This window comes from Pangasianodon hypophthalmus, chromosome 7 (genome assembly GCF_027358585.1).
Source record: "Pangasianodon hypophthalmus isolate fPanHyp1 chromosome 7, fPanHyp1.pri, whole genome shotgun sequence".
NCBI lineage: Eukaryota > Metazoa > Chordata > Actinopteri > Siluriformes > Pangasiidae > Pangasianodon > Pangasianodon hypophthalmus.
Window position 1 is genome coordinate 26,632,324 of NC_069716.1, and position 20,579 is coordinate 26,652,902.

At 37.5% G+C, this 20,579-nt stretch overlaps 1 protein-coding gene across 3 annotated transcripts; it reads right to left on the reverse strand.

Moving 5' to 3' along the window:
* Positions 1-174: 174 nt before the first annotated feature.
* On the reverse strand, positions 175-19,823 carry LOC113546644 (probable polypeptide N-acetylgalactosaminyltransferase 8). Of its 3 annotated transcripts, XM_053235363.1 has the most exons (11): positions 19,562-19,823; positions 14,498-14,738; positions 12,437-12,603; positions 11,469-11,652; positions 10,732-10,929; positions 9,503-9,617; positions 9,238-9,423; positions 6,259-6,396; positions 5,992-6,087; positions 3,847-4,014; positions 175-3,329 (listed from the first exon to the last, which is right to left on the reverse strand). In XM_053235363.1, exons 1-11 carry the CDS (start codon positions 19,821-19,823, stop codon positions 3,195-3,197), a joined length of 1,890 nt encoding a protein of 629 aa, XP_053091338.1. In that variant the 3' UTR covers positions 175-3,194. The 3 variants fall into 3 exon arrangements, with proteins under 3 accessions (XP_053091338.1, XP_053091337.1, XP_053091339.1); XM_053235362.1 differs by having other exon boundaries at positions 3,189-4,014; XM_053235364.1 differs by lacking the exons at positions 175-3,329; positions 3,847-4,014; positions 5,992-6,087 and having other exon boundaries at positions 6,259-7,762.
* Between the last annotated feature and the right edge of the window lie 756 nt (positions 19,824-20,579).

Below are 20,579 nucleotides of genomic sequence, written 5' to 3' on the forward strand. Positions count from 1 at the left end.
AACAATCAAGATGTGATCGAAGTGTAGACTTTCAGCTTTATTTTAAGAGGTCCCACAAAAATATGGCATTTACCATTTAGGAATTACAGCCATTTTAAGCAAAGTACTTCCATTTTCAGGGGCTCAAAGGTATTTGGACAATTGACTGACGAGAATTTAATTGACCAGGTGCGGTCCATTCCCTCGTTACTTCAAGACAAATGAAGCAGAAAAAAGGTTTGGAGTTGATATCAGGTATTGAGTTGGCTTTTGGCAGTTGTTCGACTGGAGCTACCAATATGAAGTCCAAGGAGATCTCAATGCAAGTGAAGGAGGCCATCATTAGGCTGAAAAAACAACATAAATCTATAAGAGAGATAGCAAAAACCTTAGGTGTGGCCAAATCAACAGTTGGGTACATTCTTAAAAAGAAAGAAAGCACTGGTGAGCTCAACAACATCGAAAGTCCTGGAAGACCACGGAAGACAACTAAAGTGGATGATCGCAGAATCCTTTCTTTGGTGAAGAAAAACCCCTTCACAACATCACCAGAAGTCAAGAATACTCTGGAGAAGGTAGGCGTATCATTGTCAAAATCTACAATCAAGAGACGCCTTCATGAATGTAAATACAGAGGGTTTACAACAAGGTGCAAACCACTGGTAACATTCAAGACCAGGAAAGCCAGATTAGACTTTGCCAGAAAACATCTAAAAAAGCCTCCCATGTTCTGGAATAAGATTCTTTGGACTGATGAAACCAAGATTAACTCATACCAGAATGATGGGAAGAGAGAAGCATGGCGAAAGAAAGGAACAGCTCATGATTCAAAGTATACCACATCATGTGTCAAACATGGTGGAGGCAGTGTTATGGCATGGGCATGTTTGGCTGCCAATGGAATGGGCTCACTGGTGTTTATTGATGATGTGACTGCTGACAGAAGTAGCAAGATGAATTCTGAGGTGTATAGGGCTATACTCTCTGCTCACATTCAGCCAAATGCTACAAAACCGATAGGACGCCGCTTCACAGTGCAGGTGGATAATGACCCTAAACATACTGCGAAAGCAACTCAAGACTTTTTGAAGGCAAAGAAATGGAATATTCTTCAATGGCCAAGTCAGTCGCGTGATCTTAACCCAATAGAGCATGCTTTTCACTTACTGAAGACAAGACTGAAGACAGAAAGACCCACAAACAAGCAGAAACTGAAGGTGGCTGCAGTGAAGGCCTGGCAAAGCATCTCCAGGGAGGAAACTCAGAATTTGAGTTTTGAGAACGTGGGCTCCAGACTTCAGGCAGTCATTGACTGCAAAGGATTTTCATCCAAGTATTAAAATTATGGTTATATTTACAATTATGTCACTTTGTCTAAATACCTTTGAGCCCCTGAAAATGGAGGTACTTTGTTGAAAATGGCTGTAATTCCTAAATGGTAAATGCCATATTTTTGTGGAACCTCTTAAAATAAAGCTGAAAGTCTACACTTCGATCACATCTTGATTGTTTTATTTCAAATCCATTGTTGTGGTGTATAAAGGCAAAATCACAAAAACTCTGTCATTGTCCAAATACTTCCAGACCTGACTGTATATAATATTACAGAGTACATATAATCATGTAATATTTTTTTTATTATGGGATTATTATAAATCAAATACAAGATTATTCAGCCTGGTTTTAGATGATTTTTCTCATTTTGAGCTTAAAATTCCATTGACAGATCATTTTGCTTCTTTCTAGAAGTAAATGCTTAAAATTAGAACAAAAATTATCTTCCAGTAGAACAAGACTGTTACAATGTCTAGTAAAATGTTTAATAATCATATATTTGGTTTATCATAATCTTATAATAGGATATATTAGATACATTTGACTATAGTCAAGTTATTTTAACTTGCTGTCTTTTTTTTTTGTGTAAGACCCTTTTGGGAATCAAATTACTTTTATAATGCAATTTATTCATATTTATTTACAGTCAGAAAGACTGTCAGTGATAATGATCTGAAATAATTTAACCAATTACAGAATTTTTAGTTTTTATTTTTAGTTTTACCCCATATATGGTCCCTTGTGTACGTGTTTAAGGGTTTGTTTAAATTGGGTGACTACTTAACATTGAATTTAAAGATTCATTCTATATATGCTGCAAATATTAATAGGTAAACAGACTTCACTTTTTCAGCTTGGATGTTAAATTGTCTAATGTTAACCAGCATTATGAATTAACCAATGTGATTACAGGACCTTCTTGGCAAAACGAGAGTGATAAGTAGTCGTTATTAGACTAGAAGTGGGTAATGTAACAGAAAGAGTCAGTTCTGGGATTTTAGCAGACATGTCTTCCAATTCTCTTTTTACAGGAAGACCTTTCTTTTGTGAAGATGAATCCTCCTGCAACGTCAAGTGAAGCTGCTGGGTCAGGGATCTCTGGAAAACTGAATCCTCCTGGAACAGCAGGTGATGCTGTGGGATCAGATGTACTCAAACGCATTTCTCCAGTGTACTGTATATAATTCAAACATACAAATAACTTAATGCAGGAAAAGGATTTAAATAAATGCAAAAATAATGCCACAACTGTAAACAGAAAAAGTAACCAGATCAGGTAATGGTATTATGCTCAGTTCAGAAAGAGTCATGTGTTCACCATGTTTATACGGACGTTCCACGTGAGCGGCCCTCTCTTGTCGTATTCACTTTTGGACGTCACAGTTTTCTGACTGCGTTGAGTTCACCAGTTGTGATGCCTTTTTCATGTTTCTCCATAAAGCTGAGCCCTTGAAAGTTCGGTTTGTGGTTGATGTTAAGTGTAGTACAGTGTAATTTTGTTGTACAGAGTCTTTTCTTTGTAATTTAACAACACAACTGAGGAAAGTGTTGATATTCCTGACTGGTCTCCACAGTCACTCTGTGTTTACATCTTCTTTTAAAAAAAAAAAAAAAAAAAAAGGCTTAACACCTACATAGTATCTACCTAAATCATTAACCTCAGTCATCAGCTAGTTTGTTAGGCATATACATGTGCCAGTTGCCTAACAACAATGTTCGGACTTTTATGTTTGCCTTTCCATTTCCATAGTTCTATCTGAACGTGCCCTTGCTTCACATGTGGAAGTCAACCATGATGGCCAGTGAAGTCTCAGTGATGGCCAACATTCCATGTCATTTCCTTTGGTTATCATTTGATGAATATGGCTGTCATGAGGTAGTTAAAATTCTTTAATGATGTGTTGTATTCTCCAGTTTTGCCCACTGCAGGCCTGAATGACAAGTTGGTACCATGAATACTCTCCTTGGGCAATCTCAAGACATCTGTGCGTGTCTTTGTTTCTTATTGCACTACCCTGTGGGTAAAGATACAGCATTATACAACAGTAATAGCAGTTTTGTTACTTAACTGATTCCTGACTTGAAAATATTCCACAACAGGTTGGTGTGATATTAATTTCATAAAAACTTTTTCTCTCTGTTGAAGTTAATAAGACAAAAAATGCAGCCTGTCATGTTGCTGAGAAACCTGAAACTGTAAAGTCCTCTGTGCAGATAAATTTACCATTATCAGAAAACTTACTGACCTCGCCAAAGTGCTGACACTGGAGACTCCTTCCATAAATATTAAATAAATGTTTACTTACAGGAAACCTTACCATATTATTGATTATACATTTTCTTAATCTTAATCTGTAGATTGTCCCACCATACACATGTTCCTGTTAATGAATAGGTACTATAGAAACTTGTTAGAGTGAGTGCATTAGTATAAAATGGAATGTAGAAGATCCCAACAAGACTATCTAATCCATGCACACAATTAACAATTTGAGAGTAATAATAAGCAATTAATAATTTGAGAGTAATTACCTGTTTAAAGTCCCAGTGCATATGGAATCCTTTCTTCTTGGCCATTTTACAGTCATGAAGTGCAGGTGTGTTTCCCTCACCAGGATCCACCAGGCAGCGGTTATTATTGTAGGTGTGAGATTTGATGCCTCCGATGTAGAGCTCCCCATTACTCTTATAGTAACAGAGCTATATACACAAGAAATGGATCAAATGTTTTAGTAGATGATCTCTTACCATGAATAGTGATAGTCCTGTATAACTATTAGATCATTCTTCTGGGCCCTGACACACCAAGCCGACTCTCACTCATAGTTTTCACAGTCTTGCGTTTTGGCACTGGTTTGTTCTTGTCAGCTGCAGTTGAAATGATATAAGCGGATAGCATGAGAAGGAATTCTCTGACTGGCTTTTAGGCTGAGCTGATCAGTGCAGTAAGTAATGTGAGCAAAGTGACGAAATGACACGCTGAAGAGTATTGTAAAGTATTGTACTCATACTGGAAGACTTGTATATAAAGCCTGCTGAGCTGGAAGATCCCAACAAGACTATCTAATCCATGCACACACACACCACCCATACAACTAACTGACAAACTCAACTTCCAAAACATTTAACACAACAATAACCCTAGGCCTTAAAGCTAACACAAAAATAAATTAGTTTAAATTTCCTTACACCCATATGTGAATCAAACACAAAAGCAATGTCTCTGCATTGTTACAGTATTTAATTTTCCAATATCTGTTAATCCATTTAACATCTCTTGATTTACAATCATCTTGTATGGCTAGAAATAACGGCTTGTTAGATTTTAAGTGGCGTTAAATTGGTAGCCAGGCTATTTTATGTGGATATAATCACATATTGCATACTACTGCACTGAGTAGTATGTCAAAACGAGCTCCATGGACAAAAAATGAGTCTTGTGTGCTTTTGTTCCTAATACGCTTTCCCTTGCCGTAATAACAGCGCCAATTCCTGTCACTCTTCCAACTCACCTAGAGTTCGTTGGCAACTCTTTTGGTGTTTTACCTGCTGTTCCCAACAATTCTATAAGTTAATATTTTTTCTTGTTTTTCCCACCCACTAGCTAACTCCCCTCCTATCACATGACAACAACCAACCGGGTAGGATGGGGCAAACACATGACTCCTCTGAAACATGTGAATCCTGAAACTGCTGCTCATGCTGCATCACAGGGCAGTGTAATCGTGTAACACACTCAGAGGAAAGCACTATCTGCCTTCTTCCGCATACATATACACACAGATGCTTGAAATTGGCTTGTGTCACTGTGATTGACAGGGAAAGACAGTACACCCCTCCCACACAGATTAAACAAATGTCTAATTACAGAAAACCTTACCATATTACTGAGTATATATTTTCTTAATCTGTTTATTATTAATCTTAGATTATGGAGATTGTCCCACCATACACAAATCCCTGTGAATGAATAGTTACTATAGAAACTTGTTAGAGTGAATGCATTAATATAAAGCTTTGATGAAAAATAGAGGAAAGCACTATATGCCCTCTTCCACACACATGTGCTCATAGATGCCTACAATTGGTTTGTGTCACTGCGATTGTGTGGGCGGGGGGAGCATGGCCAATTTTGCTCCCTTAACTCCCGGCTAAGGAGTGGTATCCTTGGGATTCTAACATCTCCTAACGATGGGCAATTCCATACGTTTTCTGTAGAGTTGAGGTCTAGTCAATTTAGTCTGGAGTCAGGCTGATTGAACAAGTCACACACAGATTTGGATCTAAGCAACCTAAAGTCAGCATCCTGGACCATGGGAGTGTCAGTGTTGTGTTCTGCATGGACATAAATCATAAAAGGCAACATCAGAGTCTGACCAAACTGACCATCCACTTTTAGGTTAAGTTACATTCGTCCATTTGCACAACCTATAGACACTGTACAATATGACATTGCTGGGTGGAGCATATTTTTTATTCATAGAGCTTATTTTTCTTCCTTTTGTTGACACACAGGCTACCATCCCTTTGCCTTTCCAGTTTATTCCAATACAAATTTTCACAGAAGACGTGAGGCGATGATTAATTGGCTTTGGTTGGCGCTAGTTCTTTAAAGTTGGCTTAGTGTGTCACAGCCTTTAAATGTTTTCGCAGTAGTGACAGTATCCAAACACATACCTGAGGGCTAAAGAAATGACACTGGTAAAGGACAGGGACACTGCCAGGAACAGGACCCTGGTCAATGCAGTGATTTTCTAAGAGGCTAGACTGTATCTGTCAAAGGCAAGAAAAGCAAACCATTCAAGTTCACTGACTTTTTCTAAATCAAATCAAATCAAAACAAAGTGTTGTGTATTTAATTTCCACTTAAGTGTATCACTTATATTTTCTAGATTCAGAAATAGATTTCATATAAAAAAAGCAAAGGAAATAAATGTTGTTTACTGCGCCGTAGCCAAGTAGATCATCCCAGGTTTCTAACTCAGGATACACGTTCTTCAGGTACCAGCTAAAGGGCTTACATTTAAGTTGGTTTCTCAGCTTCTTTCTTTCAGTCACGTCTCCGATATCAATTCCATGATCCTGAATGGAAGAGTTTGAAGCAGATTTGATTAACCAGTTTTATATTTCACTCCAAAGCTGCACTTTATATTCATCTAAGTTTATTTATATCATGTAAACACTGATTTGTGGAGTAGGAAAGTGTACTGGGTAGTGTTCGAGTTAGGACGAGACCCAAACTCTCTACCAAAATCAGAACTAGTGTAAAAGCAAAAAACTTTAAACCTCGATTGTTTAAGGAGATGGTAGACACTATTGGTCCCAGTATATTATCGATTATTAACAATAGTGTATTTCATGGCACTGTACCGTTAGAGTTTAAGCATGCTGTTATTGAACCAGTTTTAAAGAACTTAGATTTACAGGATTTAAAAAATTTTAGGCCTATTTCCAAATTGCCTTTTATGAATAAGATTTTAGAGAAAGTTTTCCATAATCAACTTGTTGACCTTTTGATTGGAAACAACATAATGGATATTTTTCAGTCTGGATTTAGGACCAAACACAGCACAGAATCAGCATTATTAAAGGTTACAAACGATATTTTTGTTAAGTATTGACTCCGGGAAAAGTGTTGCCTTAATGATGTTAGATTTAAGTGCAGCCTTCGATACTTTAGATCATGTGATTTTAATAGAACGCCTTAGAGATTATGTTGGGATTAAGGGTGTAGCCCTTAAGTGGTTTTCTTCCTATCTGCAGGACAGGACATGCTCAGTTAAAATTGGAAATTATGTTTCGTTATCTGCGAGCATCACTTGGGGGGTTCCTCAGGGATCAATTCTCGGTCCGACTTTATTTTCATTATATATGTTACCTTTGGGGTCAATTTTTAGGCAATATAATATTAATTATCACTTGTATGCTGATGATCTACAACTGTATTTTCCCTTGGAGTGTGATGGCTGTACATCTTTTGCTAATTTTTATAAGTGTTTGACTGAGGTAAAGGGATGGCTAGCAAATAATTTTTTACAACTAAATGAGGAAAAGACTGAGTTTATTATGTTTGGGAACAAACTACCTGGAAATGACCTGATTGAAAGTTATGGACTGTTGTCCAATAATAGTTATGTGAAGAATCTTGGAGTAATTTTCGATTCTGAAATCCGCTTTGATCGTCAAGTTAACAGCGTTGTGAAAACACCTTTTTTTCAGTTAAGAAAATTGACTAAACTGAAACCTATCCTTTCAAACAAGGACTTGGAGACTGTTTTGCATGCCTTTATTTCCACACGGTTGGATTATTGTAATGCTCTTTATATAGGCATAAGTGAATCCCTGGTTGCTCGTCTTCAGTACGTCCAAAATGCTGCTGCAAGAATTCTGACAAACACCAGAAAACGAGCTCATATAACGCCTGTATTGATATCTCTTCATTGGTTACCTGTAAAATACAGGATACAATACAAGGTGTTAATGTTTGTCTATAAAGCATTGCACAATCAGGCTCCTGAGTATATAAAGGACATGTTAATCTCTTACCAGTCTCAACGTCATTTACGTTCCTCTCAAACTATGCTCCTAACTGTCCCATGGTCTCGGTTGAGGCGTAGTGGAGACCGCGCTTTTTCTGTTGCGGCTCCTTCACTCTGGAATGTGTTACCGTTATCTATAAAATCCTCGTCAAGCATGGACATTTTTAAAAAGGACTTGAAGACCTATTTATTTTATCAAGCTTTCGGTGTTTGATTAGGTCGGAGAATTGTGAAGGATTGGCTGTATGCTTTTCATGATGTTATGTCTTCTTGTTATTCTACATTTTCATGAATTTTAGTATTTTATTATCTTTGGACAGCACTTTGGTCCATTTTAATGGTTTTGAAAGTGCTTTATAAATAAAAGTTGAGTTGAGTTAAACACTTGAATTGTTGGAAAGAAATAAGGGAAAATTGTAAGTGAAGATCTGCAGATGTGCATGGAAAAATGGAAGGCAATACTGCTACAAGTGAAGTGTAAATAATTTAATGATTTGCTTCTTCTATTCTTTTTCTATTATTTTTACTGCAGTGAACTACCTTTTACTTCATTTTTCATTCTAGTTTCCCATAAATTCGATATTAGTTCTGGTGCAACCAGCTTCCAACAGAAGTCAAATAATTGGTTGAATGGAGTCGACCTGTGAGCATGGGTCACATAATCTCAATATAAATACAGCTGTCCTTTGAAAGCCACAGACTTTATTAGACAACATACCTTAACAAACAGCATCATGAAGAACATACAGGAGAACATTTTTGTGAATGAGGGTTTGGTTATAAAAAAATATCCCAAACTTTGAACACCCTTCAAAGCATCATTAAACCCATTATCATGCTTGTGTTTATGTTTGGCCATGTGTTAGGCCTATGTTTTGCTTCTAGTCCTGTCTCAGGTCCAGGATTAGTTTGGCTATTTATACCCTGCTGTGTCTTAGTATGTTCATGAAGTCTTGTCTTTGGTTTCTTGTTTCTTCATATTTATTTTTACGCTTGCTCCTGTGTTGAATTCTGATCATGGATTATCCTTGTGCAATGCTGCCCACCAGTGTTCTAACCCCAGCTATGCACTTTTTGGCAATGAATTTCAGATTTGCCCTAATAAAGCAAAAGCTGAGTTTATGCACTTGTGTCCTGCATTTACTAAAAGCACCTTACAACACCAAAAGTAACTGGGTAAGGAGAGAATTAGGCAGATAAGCAGCCAGTCATAACTAACACACTTTCCAATGCCGCACCTGAGAAATGCATTCAGTCAACTTAATACACATGCTTTTCTTCAGCAACCAAATTTTGAGCAGATACCCAATAGTGTAGATGCTAAAGCATGTTTACATCCTATCCAAAGAATAATCAGAGCTTACTACAGCTTACTACAACCAACCTTCAGAGGGAGATTCCAGCTTATAAAAACGTTTCTCTTATATTCATCCATCCAGATTTCAGCCACCCTTAGCGCGTTTCTTCTCATGGGCTCGCCTAGGTCTGGTGCGTAGGGCTTATGTGCTCTCTCTATGTGAGCAATCTTTGAGCAAGGGATGATTTCAATGCTTCCTCCACACAGCCAAACCTAGTTTAAAAAAAAAAAAAACACCATACTTTAAATACTCTTCAAATGTTAAATAGCAAACACACACATAACAACTTACTCGTATTCCGAGCTCAACATTCTCGCCTCCATAAATTTCCATTCCTTTGTCCAAACCTCCAATTTCTTCCAAGAAGTATCGATCAGCCACGAGGATTCCCATGACAGAAGGGCTCCTGGCAATAATCGCAGAACCATTAGGAAACATGTACACAACATTCATACAGTGAAATTTAAGGTCTATATTATAGCACTGATGAATTCTCAAATCTGATTGGTCAGAAGGTGCTGATTAAGTTTCTATAACAGCAGGATGAACATTTACATTTATGGCATTTGGCAGACGCCCTTATCCAGAGTGACTTATCTCATTTATACAACAGAGCAGTTGAGGGTTAAGGGCCTTGCTCAAGGGCCCAGCGGTGGCAGCTTGGCAGTGCTGGGGTCTGAACACATGACCCTCCGATCAGTAGTCCAACGTCTTAACCACTGAGCTACCACTGCCCACAGCATTGAACAGTATTGCCGGCTGTAAGGTGAACCACACATTTATATGAATGCACTCATTCTAAAGATTAACGTTTCTACGGGACTTTTATGGCAGACGCTCTACACAAAAAGGAATAAAAATGTATGTATTTGCTGATATGGTGAAGTTTTTTGTGCAGAGACTTTTATGGAAGGAGTCTCCAGTGTCAGCATGTTGTAACAGTCAGAGGTAAAGCTGTTCCTCTAAGTTTACTGCCATGGGGAATTCTTTGGGACAAAGGACGTTGCTCTTTCTGGTTTCTCAGTATCATAAGCTAAATAATTTTCTCTCATTAAGTTCACGAGGAAGAACATAGAGAGTCTGATGAGGGAAAACCTATTTATAGCTGCTATAAGATAAGTGAGAACTTGTTTTGCGGACGTTCCACAACTAACTATAAACTATAATAGTAACTATAAATGGATTAAAAAGTACAATGTGTCATTCTTTAATAAATAAAATAAGGTAATCATTGTCAAATTGCTGTGGTGTAAGAGGAATAAACCACATTGGGGTGTTATAGGAAAATAATCAACTTTGGGGTGGTATCAGTTGGGCCAACTCCCCCAGTCATTCATCACACCAACCCCCACTCGTTCATTATTTTCCTATAACAGCATACCCCAAGTGTTTTCTTACTTACTTCCTGCATATGTGAATGACGTGCTCTCCATTACATTTTGGAGAACATATAAATAAACAGAGCCTTGTATAGAGTAAATAGATCTTATTTCATTGTAAATAAAATAGGTGTCACTCACTTCCCAGGTTTGGACGAGTCCTTAAATTCATACCAGTCTGGCCTGAAGGACTCGTACATGCACCACAGCTGCCAGTCAAAGGCATGGGCGTTTGCAGAGTACGAACTCACTTCAAGTGTGTCGAACTCCACCCGGTCAAACACTGGAGACAGCACCACTGTCCTGTCTGCTTTGATTCTGGCCAGCAGTGGTTCTGCCCTAAAACCAAAGGAAACAAATGAATCTATTTGCTCCCATCATGCCCTTAATCAAGACAATTAAATAGTAGTGTGTACCAAATAATACTTCACTCTGTATGTTTATTATGTACAGAGGTTAAATTAGGAAATGTCACCTGAGCTCTGGCACTATATACTTAATGAAAATATAAATCCTAGCATAGAATAAAGGTGATAATAATGATGTAATGCAGTTTTACACTGATTCATAGATCGAAATGCTTTCATTCAAAATTGTGAATAAAAAGTGACATGTTGTTCTTTAATAAATATGTAATCGTTGGCAAATTGCTGTGGTATAAGAGAAATAAGAGAAAAAATACACTTCAGGACATGCTGTTATAGGAAAATAATCATCTTCAGGGTGGTAACAGAGACGCTGCTTCACATTGTGCCACATCACACCACCCCGTCGCTGATTATTTTCCTATAACATCACATCCCCAAGTTTTTTATTCCTTACTTCCTGTATATGTAAACTAAGACACACATGGTTATACATGCGAAAGTTGTTTTTACCATTGCTTATGCACCTCAATGTGGGCATCCAAGATGGCCACTACATCGCCGATAGCTGCTTTCCATCCTGAAATACGAGCTTGTGTCAGACCCAGTCGCTGTTTGTGACTCACTTTCTTGAGTAAGCCAGGCCGCTGTTGATGAACTTGGTCAATAAATTCACCAAGTTTTTCCTTCAGATCATCTACAATGATTAAAAACAGACTGTGATCAGTTAAGATCATTACCTCTTTTCAGTGAAGTCAATAACTACTATGTAAAATCTCCTGACCCCACCCCCACCCCGGACTCATTGGATTTTCATCCAATCCATCACTTTACAGACCCATGGGTCAGGCTGCTATTGTTGGATCGCTGTTCATACTTTTGACTTTGAATAAAAAACATTTGAGTAAAAAATATGCAGCCCCAGGTTAAAAATAAATTAATTAATTAAAAAGTGCTTGTAAATTATAGTATCTACAAAACATGTTCATTTACTGGTTCATTTACACCTTAAATACAACATTACAGCAAATGACACTAAATCAGTGGTTATTTTTTATCAGCCAGTTGAAAAGTTTGCACCCCCTTTGACTAGATCTAATTATTTTATTTAACATTAGACACTTTACTGAGGTTTCTAATGACTGAAAATACACCACTTTCATTTTGTCTTGTTTAAGGCATGAGAAGTTTGCACTGTTTTCTCAAAACCTCAAGTAGGGAGCAGTCATGTTGAGATTCAGTAGAAATTATATTAACTTAAACAGGATATTAACTTTCACAGAGCTGGAGAAGGCTATGAAAACAAGTAATTATTAATAAATATAAGAAACATAGACACAAAAACATGATCAAAAAGTGAAAATTGAAACGAATCCTTAAATTTAAAATTATTCTTACTTGATATAATAAAGGAACACTTGTAAAACCTCACTTGCATTAAATATTAATAAAAAATTTTGCACATCACTGTAGTTACAAACCATTAGTGCTGTGATCGTCCACCAGTATGATCTCCTTGAGCAGATGAGCAGGCGTTCTGTGGATAATGCTGTGTATGGCTCTCTTTAAGATCGACAGAGCCTCGTTCAGGTAGATCAGAACCACACTGAGTGACGGGAGCTGCTCTGGGTACACCTTCGTAGCACACCTATCAGGAATGTGATTATTAGCAGGGTTGGAAGTCTATAGAGTTTTTTAATTAATTCTATCAGCATTTAAGTAAAAGTTAAAATCTGACTCCTTATCACGTCAATCACACTTCCACTTTTCCACCATATCATTCATTCATTTATTCATTTCCAGATAGTGCCATATTCCTGCTCAGGGTCATGGTAGATCCAGAGCCTATCTTCAGAACACTGGGCATGAGGCGGGAATACACTCTGGATGGGATGACACACACACACACACACACACACACACACACACACACACACACACACACACACACACACACACACACACACACACACGCTTGCTCTACAGGTGCAATTTAGAGAGACAAATTTACCTATTGGTACGGGGAGAAAACAGAAGAACCCAGAGAAAACCCACACAGACACGGGAAGAACACGTGAAACTCCACAGACACTAACCCAAGCTCAGGATCGAACATTAGATTAGATTCAACCTTATTGTCATTGTGCAGACTACAAGGACAGATGTTCACATGTTCCAGCTTGCTGGTCAGCCATGATGCTCTACAGCACCCCTGGAGCAGATGTGGTTAAGTGCCCAACAGCAGCAGCTTGACAGTGCTGAGGCTTGAACCCCTGACCTTCTGATCAGTAACCCAGAGCCTAAACCATTCAGCCACCACAGCTGAACACTGCTGCTCCCTGGCAGCAACTCTACCCACTGTACCACCATCCCACCATATGCTTAATTCGGGTAAATGCATTATTCCAGACTATAATAAATATGGTGACTGCACATTCAGTATCAGGTCTATTGTATTTAGTAACGATGGAAGCATATTACACAGGACAAATAATTGAAAACATAATATGTTGTCCCTATATTTGTATTTAAATGTATAAAAGGTTCTATTTTCACTATGATTTTTTTAAACTAAAAGTCATGCCTATACATTTAGAAAATCTAGTACACTGACATTTCACTGACTCCACCCACTGCTCATTAATATTTATTAGTTAATCCACTTAGCAGTTGATTAAGATTGTTCAGTTAGCCAACATTAGCTTGCTTTAGTAAATCAGCTAACTAACTGACCTAAAGGAGAAGCATTTCTCACACTCACCTCTTACAAATCAGGGGGTTGGGAGGGGAGGTATGTGTAAAAAAAAAAATAAAATGCATGTGAATATAAAAAAAATAGCGAAGAATTGGGACACTTTATGCCAAATCTAGTAAAACATTTGCTTTTTTTTTTTTTTTTTTTGCTAATGTGTATTTTTATTAAGCTGGCTTCCTTCTATCATTCTGTGTTGTTTTTCCTGGGCAAAATAATGGCAAATAATACAAAAAGGCAAAATATTAATGATCTTAACAACAAATCATTGGTCAAGAAATTAGCAAGAATTAAACAAATAGATAAAGGAACTTAGTATGGGAAGCTTTTCCCTTTGATTTCTTTAAATGTTTAAACCTTGTGGGTCTAATCTTAAGAAAAAAACACCCTAGAAGATATTTTCGGAAAATTTTGTACACCCAGACGTGTTAGTTTGAATTTTACATCACATCAAACATTTTAATCATTATGATGATTTTACCTTTGCGTACAAGAAGACTATATATATATATATAAGCGAATTTCCCTGTTTCTGGCTTTTCCCCAAACAGTTCACTGCAGCAAAAGTAAATGGCACAGGAGCTCTCAGGAGTGCATTTGTTTAATTCTTGCAAATTTCCTGTGATTTGTTGTCAAGACCATTAAAAGCTTAATATTTGCCATTTTGGGCTTGGTCTATTTTTTTTTTTTGCCCAGGAGTGTACATAATGTAATGTGTCATGTCTCACCCCGAGAGAGAGAGAGACCCCCCCTGTACTCTGGTAAAATGTACATGTAAGCAGGTTTTTACCTGGAGTCTCGGGTGTCAGGTAGTGTCCTGTTCAGAGGGAGTCTGTCACTGAGAAACACGTTGTAGCCGTAAAGCTGAAATAAGCGCTCAGCTTGCTTCTGCTCCTCCTCGGACAGCTCATCACCCCACTTGATGAACAGCTCTGAGTTTGGGAACAACTTGTTGACCACTTGCTTCTTCTTCTCCACTGCCGGCCGATCTTCGCCAGATTGTGAGACTTTCTGACTCCTCAGCTCCTTAGCTATGGAAACACACAGAACATCTTGATCATACCTATAGGGGTTTTTAAGGGTTCATTGGATAATTAAGGGTTCTTAGCTTCCAAAAAAGGGCTCTACCTATACTCTACTTATTATAGTTACAAAAATGTATGTAACGCCTTTACATACACTCTTCACACCAACCTGTGTTTATATTTCAGATAAATAACTAGAAACATTAATAAAACCTCTACAGCACTTAGAAAACAGCATTTTTGCATGTCAAACTCCACTATAACTACACTTTACCTTGAAATAATATACTTTACCTTGAAATATAATCATTAAAATGCTTCAAAAATTGTAATTTTTGCCTTAGTGTGTAAATCCATTTAACGTCTCATGGTTAACATCTCAAGTCATCCATTATAGGTTATGAAAAATGTACATTTCTGTAATGGCCCACAACATTCACTCAACCCTGATATCTGAAAATATTCACCCCTATAAAATATTTGGAATATTCCACAAGTCACATGTTCAGGGAGTTGCATGAGCTGAATTTCTTTAATACCATGGGAAGAAGAAAATTCTTTTCTCTGATTCTATTTTCTTTATTTTTTTAGTGATCTTGTCTGATGAAGTCACTCTGAAAGTACAACCCTGTTACCCAAATTATAGCTGGAATATAGCTTATGAATAAAAAAGAGGTTTAATCATTAGAATGTCCTTGATGTCCTTATGACATTAGCATAGATGCTAGATCAATTGAAATTTTGTATTTTTTTAATTCTGTGCTAAAATTATACAAGAGCAAAATGCAGCAAAGAAATGCTGTTTAAAAGAGAGAGAGAGAGAGACTGTTGCCTGAGATGAAGTAACACATTTCTGATTGGTTAAATGCATGTTTTCATAGATAATAAAAAAAAGTTTAATTTATAACAGATACAAGGGCTAAATGGCAACGCAATGATAGAATCATCCATAGCACCTTTAAGGGTTCAGCCGCCGCCTCGCTTTCTCGCTTCTTTATACCATTCTATTCATATTTTTCTTTGACTGTTGGTGGTGCTATTGTGCTTGGTTCCACAAAGTCCTTTCTAAAATAATCCACCCTAAGCCATTTGTTAAAAGTTAATTATCTGATGTTGGTGCCAAAAATAAAACTTTGGATTGATGTTTTTATATCTTTGAAAGACAGGAGGGGCTAAGCCTTGCTCATTTATACCAGCCACTCCTGCTCAGAGGGACAAATGAAGAACTCTTAATGGTTCTAAGAAATATTTTCTAAAAATACAGTTTTTTTTTTTTATATAGCTTTCAAAAGGGAGTGCATGGCAGCTTAGTGGTTAGCACATTTGCCTCACACCTCCAGGTGGGGGGGTCGATTCCCGCCTCCGCCCTGTGTGTGCGGAGTTTGCATGTTCTCCCCGTGATTTGGGGGTTTCCTCCAGGTACTCCGGTTTCCTCCCCAGTCCAAAGACATGCATTGTAGGCTGATTGGCATCTCTAAATTATCCGTAGTGTGTGATTGGGTGTGTGAGACTGTGTGTGATTGTGCCCTGGAATGGGTTGGCACCCCGTTCATGGTGTCCCGCACGTTGTGCCCCGAGTCCCCTGGGATAGGCTCCAGGCTCCCTGTGACCATGTGTAGGATAAGCAGTACAGAGAATGGATGGAATGGATAGTTTTCAAAAGATAACATTTATTTTTCCTTATAAGCTACTTACGGCTTAATTTCCGACTTCGGGACAGTGCTTTTAAGCAGAAAATAGAGGGTGAGCAGTAAAATTTGTCATACATTTTTTAAAATCTTATAAGTAAAATATGCTAAAGCTCCAGTTTTTTGTACACATAAGTAAATTTGTCTGTTAACTATTCATAATAAACAACTACCATTCTTATATTAATATCAGCAGATATATCAAATTAAATCAAAGGATCAAAATGTTGCCAGATCCATGTCTGTGGGAGAGATAGGTATATTTTTTAAAAATTATTTTTCATGCAGTGAGGAGCTGTTCTATAGTTGTACTATGTTTGCACCAGATGAAGCACTTTCTTTGCTAAAACTGTTAGTAAGTGGGTGCATAAATGTTTGGCACTATTTAGCCCTATTTAGTTTTACACGTCTCTTCAGTGAAAAAAAGCTCTTGCATCTGGACTGCAATAAAATTACCACAGGAATTTTTTGTATTTTCTATGAACCTGGATGTTTGCGTCATGTGCATCAGTTCCTTAAATATCTACTGTTAAATGCTGATAAATGAATAACTGTAAATGATTAGCAGTTTGAATATAAATAATAAAATCACAGAGTAGCATCTGTAAAATAGGAAATTACCCCAGGACCCCATGTAAATTTAATCCTGTCTGGATAGGGCTTATGAACAGCTGAAATGTTCAGGTCTTTCTTCCTTGTGCCACGAAGATTTCCAGGAAGGAAAGCATTTCCAAGTGTTTTGTTAAATGTGTGGTGGTTTGGGAAAGTGTGTCAGATGTGGCTGTGGCTGAATTCTGGCAAACAGACAAAATGGATGAAAAATCTGATTTGGCTAAGATTAGGTTTTTCTCCCTATAACGCGTTTCGGCAGCTCAACTTTAAAAAAAAAAAAGTCAAAGATCATGTTGTTTAAGGAGTTAGTTTAACAAACACGGTGGTGAAAACAGGCAATCTGCCTAAAAACCTTGCTACATTAAAAAAAAAAAAAAAAAAAATTCATTGAATGTACTTAATTCAAATGTGTACATCGGTTCCACATGAAAGAATTGAGTTGCATCAACACAATTTGTTTTCTTCCAGCCCACATGATTTGATCATGTAGTTTCAAAGCCCTGCAATAAAATCAGACTCTGTGCAGTCACCTCAGGAGAGCTCAGAGCTCAGGATGGAGTCCAGGACCACGGCATTGTGAGACAACAACGTTATCCACTGCGCTATTGTGCCAGACATGAGTTAATCAACTTAATACTGTAGTCATTTCTTCAGCACCAGTCAGCACCAACATTCTCGTGAGATTTTACAAAGTAATTGGATCATGTTGGTACTACATGAATTGATCACACTCACTCTACATAATGCAAGCTAGTCGATTAGATACTTGTTTAAATTAAATTTAGTATAAGTAATGAAATACACATAGAGAAACATACATAAATAATATACACTCCTGGGGGGAAAAAAAATGGACCAAGCCCAAAATGGCAAAATATTACGCCTGGTCTTAACAACAAATCATTGGTCAGGAAATTAGCAAGAATTAAACAACTAGATAAAGTAACTTAGTATGGGATAGCTTTTCCCTCTGATTTCTTTAAAATGTTTAAGTCTTGTGCGTAAACCTGCGGCCAACTTTTTACAGAAAGAGGAGTCAGTGTTGTTCCATTCAATGTTGATGGCTTCAAACAGTTGATGAGTAGTTGAAAAATGTTTCCTGGTGAGTTTGGGTTTATTGTGAGACCAAATATTCTCTATAGGATTCAAATCTGGACTCTGACCAGGCCAAACCATGAGGCTGATGGACTTGTTCTCAGGTGACTTTTTGGTGGTGTTTGCAGTGTGGGCAGGAGCATTGTCTTGTTGAAAAATAACATCTGATCATTCCTCTTTAGAAAAGAACTTTTCAGTTGTGGGAAGCAAGCCTTTCTGCAATATTCCTCTGTATTCCAAAGCATTAACTGACTTCTCACAGTGAAGCAGCTCACCCGTACAAGCAGCTGATAAGGCTCACCACATCATGACACCTCTTCCTCCATGCCTAACTGTAGCAGAGATGCATTCACTATTGTATTTCTCACCAGACCTTTCTCTGGAGCATCACCATGCAACTCAAAGCATGATTCACCACTCTACACAACTCTGAACCACCCTGAATCAAACTTTCCATGTTCTGTCAAAACCAAACATCAGTGTGTCTGAGATAGCAATGGCTTTTAACACATCTCCTAGACACAAAACCTGCATTAGATATCCTTTTTTTTTTTTTTTTTGCCCGGGAGTGTGTGTATATATACATTTTTTTTTCATTAAATCTGACTGACGACATATTCCATTTTTTTTCTGGGTAGCTAAAGTGTGGTAATTCTCACGATTTTATTAAGTTGATGGATAGTTAGGTGCCTTAGTGAAATGGACATAAGCCTAAGTGTTTCAGTTTGTGATCAGATACCAGCTGTCAAAATGTCTGCAATGTTTCTGCAACAATTTTCTCCTTTTTCACTTTTAGAGGGTTTATTTTTATTTTTTTGGCTACAGCTTTACTTATAATTGATATACATGCAAAAGAGAAATATAGCTCAGCTTGTATCTTTACCAATAATATATAATAGTCAAAAGTATAAATGAGTAGAAATCAAATTCACCATGTGAATGACTTTCCATGACTGTTACACAAACATCTTATCTGTGTTGTACTGGTTGATACAACTAACCCCATTCTCCCCTGTCAGGTGCAATATTAACGTCTCATTCACAGCAAATTTGCCCTCAGCTTTATTGAGTCCAAGTATAAAGTACAACCTTTTATGTAAGTTAGAGATTATTTTTATGTATACACCTCGCAGGTGAGCTTGTTTATGGTGTAAACCAACTTAACTTCGGCTCCAAAAACACTTCAGGGACTTTTTAACGACTTGTTGGTGCAGCAGTACTGAAGACTGGAGCACCTTATTCTGAACCTGAATGCACGTGCGTCATACCGCACCATAATGAAGCTCCACACCTGGCACAGGTACATCTTTAAAACTACCAATAAAAAACCACTTAGTACTAATGCCATGTAGGTAACACACGATGCACGTGCTTATTAAAGAAAAATAAATGTTGTGCATGCAAACCCATTAATTTCTAACTGAACAAACTCACCTATTTGATTAATCTGACGCTCTATTGCTTCCAGTTTGTCCAGGATGGTGTGTTCAGCTGCTCTGTCCAGCCTCAGCTCTGGAAGGAGGTTTGGAGACGGATTTCTGAGGAAGATGGTAAAATAAAACACCGCGTACATCAAAAGTGCAGAAGTGCTCAGAAAGCACGCAGCTTTTGCGACTCCTCGACTCCTCATTCTCACAAAAAACCCTGGAATTTCTAAGATAAGTATGTATGAGCGCCTGGGGATGTGAAAGTACATCCTCTCCCTGCAGTCCAGAGCCTGAAGAGCCAGAGGGAGTGGCTGCAGGAAGAACAGGAAACACTGGCCAGCAGGTAATGATGAATGGAATAAAAGAAAAATTAAAAAAAAAAAAAAACACTACTGCAATCCTTTGCAAATGTAAACCAATAAAGGATAAAACAATGCAGTGTTTACACTGCAACAAAAGAAAGAAGTCCCTGCCATACAAACAGGATTGAGATCTCTTGAACTTTGTACCTATTATCACAGAGTACTACACTGCACCTTGTCACTGGAGTGGTAGCCTCTAGAGCAGATTTTTCATCCAATGACTCATCTATTGAGTAAAAAAAAAGAGTCATGGACCCCAATATAATCACAGCTAAAATGTCATTTTAAGAATTTATCAGTAGTGCAAATACAATGTGGTTGGAAAAGTCTGAGATCAGTAGTGAACATGCTTCTCTTTTGCAGTCTTTTGTAATTTAACACAAGCTTTTAAAATTAAATCGACAAATTATATTACCAGCATGACAATTTGAGTGAAACATAGAATCTTTCAACTATTACATACTTTCTTAGTATTTTGTACATCCTCCTTTTACTCTTAATGACAGCGTGCGCTCGAGCTGGCATGGACTTCATAAAACCTGATGATTCATATCATATCAAATTCAACAGTGTCGTCTGAACATAGCTTCACTGGAGGTGATAAGAATCAAGGAAAATCTGACCTGTTGTACAAAAGGAGTATATGTGAAATGTAAAAAAAAA